General features: G+C 44.3%; 1 protein-coding gene across 1 annotated transcript in view; it reads left to right on the top strand.

Moving 5' to 3' along the window:
* The first annotated feature begins 530 nt into the window (after nucleotides 1-530).
* LOC107104891 (zinc finger BED domain-containing protein 5-like) overlaps nucleotides 531-4,127 on the top strand; it is a 16,788-nt gene continuing 13,191 nt past the window's right edge. Inside the window, exons 1-3 of the mRNA XM_015405007.1 lie at nucleotides 531-548; nucleotides 660-759; nucleotides 2,133-3,259. Of these exons, the coding sequence (XP_015260493.1) occupies nucleotides 531-548; nucleotides 660-759; nucleotides 2,133-3,259 (1,245 nt within the window). The remainder of the gene's footprint in view (nucleotides 549-659; nucleotides 760-2,132; nucleotides 3,260-4,127) is intronic.

Below are 4,127 nucleotides of genomic sequence, written 5' to 3' on the forward strand. Positions count from 1 at the left end.
CACTGCTCAAGTCCAGTCTATAAGATCTACCATGCTGTAACTCAGTGGTTCTCAACCGGTGGGGCGCGCCCCCCCGGGGGGGGCCCGACACTCTCCCGGGGGGGCGCGAGTAGGCTACAGGATGGGAGTGGAAAAAAACTGGAAAAAAAAAATTTACACTTTTTTTTTATCTTTTTTTTTTTATCTTTTTTTTTTAACTTTTTATTTCATAAAAAGTTAAAGTTTTGTATATACATAACTCCTGAATAAAAATTAAAATGTGTTTGGACTGATTAAAAAAAAAAAGTTTTGAACAAATTTGATTGTTTTGTCGATAGTGAGCGCAAATGCGGTGATAAGCGGGTGGTTGATCATGGCGCCGAGACAGGGCGCCGTAGCAAGAGCTCTCCTGTGTGCTGGCTGTTTTATGTTTGTTTTTGTCTTTGATGTATTTACCACTTTAAATTATGGCCGTGAGACACTTCTGAGGATCCGTGAGGAAGTTTGTGGTCTGTCTTTTGCCAATACTGGACTGAGGTGTGCTGATTTCGATGCGTGCCCCACTCGAGGTAAACAAGGCCAGGAGTCGGGCCGCGGAAGTCGGGAGCAGAGCGAAAGGACTGGGCGGAGGTATCGCCACATACGCCGTACAGCTGAGCCCCTGAGTGGGGACGCTACAGGCTTCCAGCGGCGTGCTGGATTCTTCTTTCCAGCCGCCGGGCTTCTCTGTCCATCGCTCGGACAGGGTGAAGGAGCGTACCGGAAAATCGAAGGGTGGAGGTGAGTGTTTTTTAATTAACGAACTTTGGTGCACTGATTGTGTCATCGTGAACAAAACTTGCAACGTCAACTTGGAATGTCTTATTTTGAAATGCCGCCCCTTTTTTCTCCCATGGGAGTTTTCGGTGATGTTCCTGTGTGGAGTTTACACTCATCCTCGGGCGGACATTTCTGTTGCCTTGAGTGAACTAAGCGACATTGTATACAAATTATTTTTTGTCAAAATATCCCGCGACTTTTACTGGTGTTTTTGGAGACTTTTGTGGTGTTTGGAGACTCGAAAGCACGAATCACTCTGCAGTTAGGCATACTGTGCTCAACGAGCAGCGGGTGCTGCCATGAGCCCCTCTCCCGTCCAAAGGCACTCACAGGCGGTCAGTCTCTCAGTAACCTCGCGCAGCAGTCCCAGCCTGCAGCAGAAAGGAGACACACACCCCTCTGTGTCCAGGCTGCAAATGAATCGCGCATGCGCATGGTCGCCGCCGTTCCCGCCTTGACTTACAGAGCGGGGTGTAAATGTTCACTCACTCTCACAAAAATAAATCACTGCATTTAAATTGACTCACGACATAGCTCTCCATTCACTCTAGTCTAGTCTCTTGCCAAGTTCGCTTGTGCCAGCTCTCGCTAGTCTGTTATCAATCTCGATTTACATAGGCCTTTACTACACAAACCCCAACAGTCTTTTTAAAGACTAAACCCAGAAACATTCTTTAAGATTAGATCATATCTCAGCCCTAGCCAGTAATTTTGTTAAACTGCTAGGCAGTAGTTACTTAGCTAACTACCCAAACGATACACACACACACACACACACACACACACACACACACACACACACACACACACACACACACACACACGAGGACTACAATCGTTAAGAATTAAAATAAAATCTGAATTGTCTGCAAAATAATTATTTTGTTTGGTTTTAATGAAAGATTGTGCCTAAGTACTGACTGATTAGCCCCTGATACGTCTCTCAACATACACCACACATAGTTACATATTGCCATAGTTTAAACTTTATTGAAAACAAATTAAAATGGAGAAATTTCTTGTGAGGACCAACAAGCCAACCAACGCACCACCAGCTGCAAAAAAGCTTCGCAAGTACGATGAAGCATACCTGCAGTTTGGGTTTACAGTCACGGCTGAACTGAGACCTCAGTGTGTCGTATGTGCCGAGGTGCTGGCAAATGACAGTATGAAGCCCTGCAAATTAAAAAGACACCTCGAAACAAAGCATGCTGGCATTAAAAATAAACCGGTCGAATATTTTAAAAGAAAGCTTGATGGCCTCCATCAGCAACAGGCAACCATTTCAGTGCACAGCACTGTGTCTAAACAGTGTTTGGAGGCATCATATGTAGTGGCCAAAAGGATCGGTAAACTGGGTAAACCGCATACAATCGCAGAGACTCTCATTTTGCCGGCAGCGCAAGACATGTGCAGAATAATGATAGGCGATAGTGCAGCAGCCAAACTCGGTGCAGTACCACTGTCCAATGACACAGTCGCTAGGAGAATTGTAGACATGTCCAACGATATCAGAGAGCAACTGATAGAGTTTGTAAAAAAGAGTCCTTACTACGCGCTGCAGCTGGACGAATCCACTGATGTTGCTGGGCAGGCACAGCTCCTCACCTATGTCAGGTATCTGCGGGACAAGGTGATTGAGGAGGATGTCCTGTTTTGCCGGCCTCTTCAGTCACACACTACAGGAGAAGCCATTTTCAATGTCCTTGACATTTTTATCCGAAAAAATGGTTTGGCTTGGGACCGATGCGTTGGCCTATGCACGGATGGTGCGCAGGCAATGACGGGGCATGAGCGTGGCCTAGCTGCTCGCGTTCAGCAAGTAGCTCCACTTGTGAAATGGACACACTGCATGGTCCATCGCGAAGCACTAGCTGCTAAAAAAATGCCGGTTCTCTTTGACTCTGTGCTGAACCAATCCGTCAAAATAATAAATCTCATAAAATCACGGCCGCTAAACTCTCGCTTGTTTGGGGTCCTCTGCCAGGAGATGGGGTCAGGGCACGAACAGCTGCTTCTGCACACTGAAGTTCGCTGGCTCTCCAGGGGGCGGGTGTTACAGCGGTTGTATGAGCTGCGAGAGGAGGTGAAGTGGTTTTTGACAGAAATTAAATCAGATCTGGCGAAGCATCTGGATGACACTATGTGGCTTGCGTCTCTGTCCTATTTGGTCGATATATTTGACCGCTTGAATGGCCTCAACCTGTCTTTGCAAGGCCGCGAAACTCATATTTTGCTCCTTGCAGACAAAGTGCAGGCCTTCACACAAAAACTAGACCTCTGGCATGGCCGCATCAGTCGAGGGAACTGTGACATGTTCCCCTGCCTTACAGACTTTATAACTGATGCAGGCGCGTCACACGATTTCTCCTCCCTATTTCAATCAGCGTCTGAGCACCTGTCAGCAATGAGAAAACAATTTGCGACGTACTTTAAAGAGGATTATCGCTCTTTTGCATGGGTTCGAGATCCGTTTGTGTGCACAGCAAACGAGCTATCAATTGATTTGCAGGAACAGCTTATTGAGCTGAAGAGTGACAGTAGACTGAAGGAACTCTTTAGCTCCTGTCCTCTTTCGTCATTCTGGGCAGCATTGATGCAGGAATACCCGGAACTCTGTGACGTCGCCTTGAAGATTCTCCTTCCTTTCGCGTCGACATATTTGTGTGAGGCAGGATTCTCAAAAATGACTGCACTCAAAACAAAACACCGCAATCGTGCACAAATCGAGGATGATTTGAGGCTATGCTTATCAAACATTGAGCCAAGAATTGAGGATCTTTGCAAGGCAAAGCAGGCTCAGGTCTCACATTAACATCACCTAATTATATAGCAATAGCCTAGTATTGATAATAGGCCAACTGATGATAATAATAATAACAACAACAATAAAGCATGTAACCTCATAATTATATAGCAATAGCCTTGTAATAATGATAGGCATATACTACTCATAATAATAATAATAATAATAATAATAATAATAATAATAATAACAATAATAATGCCTGCAAGCTCACATTAGAAGTCTGGTGCTACTGCCAATTATAACAATAGCCTAGAAATGATAATAGGCCTACCTACCGCTACTGATGATGGTAATAATAATAATGATAATAATAATAATAATAATAATAATAACAATAATAATGCCTGCAAGCTCACATTAGAAGTCTGGTGCTACTGCCAATTATAACAATAGCCTAGAAATGATAATAGGCCTACCTACCGCTACTGATGATGGTAATAATAATAATGTGGGCCTAAAAATAATAGCCTAGGGCTATCTATCTATCTATCTATCTATCTATCTATCTATCTATCTATCT

Source organism: Cyprinodon variegatus, unplaced genomic scaffold, assembly GCF_000732505.1.
Source record: "Cyprinodon variegatus isolate N-32 unplaced genomic scaffold, C_variegatus-1.0 Scaffold1939, whole genome shotgun sequence".
Lineage (NCBI taxonomy): Eukaryota > Metazoa > Chordata > Actinopteri > Cyprinodontiformes > Cyprinodontidae > Cyprinodon > Cyprinodon variegatus.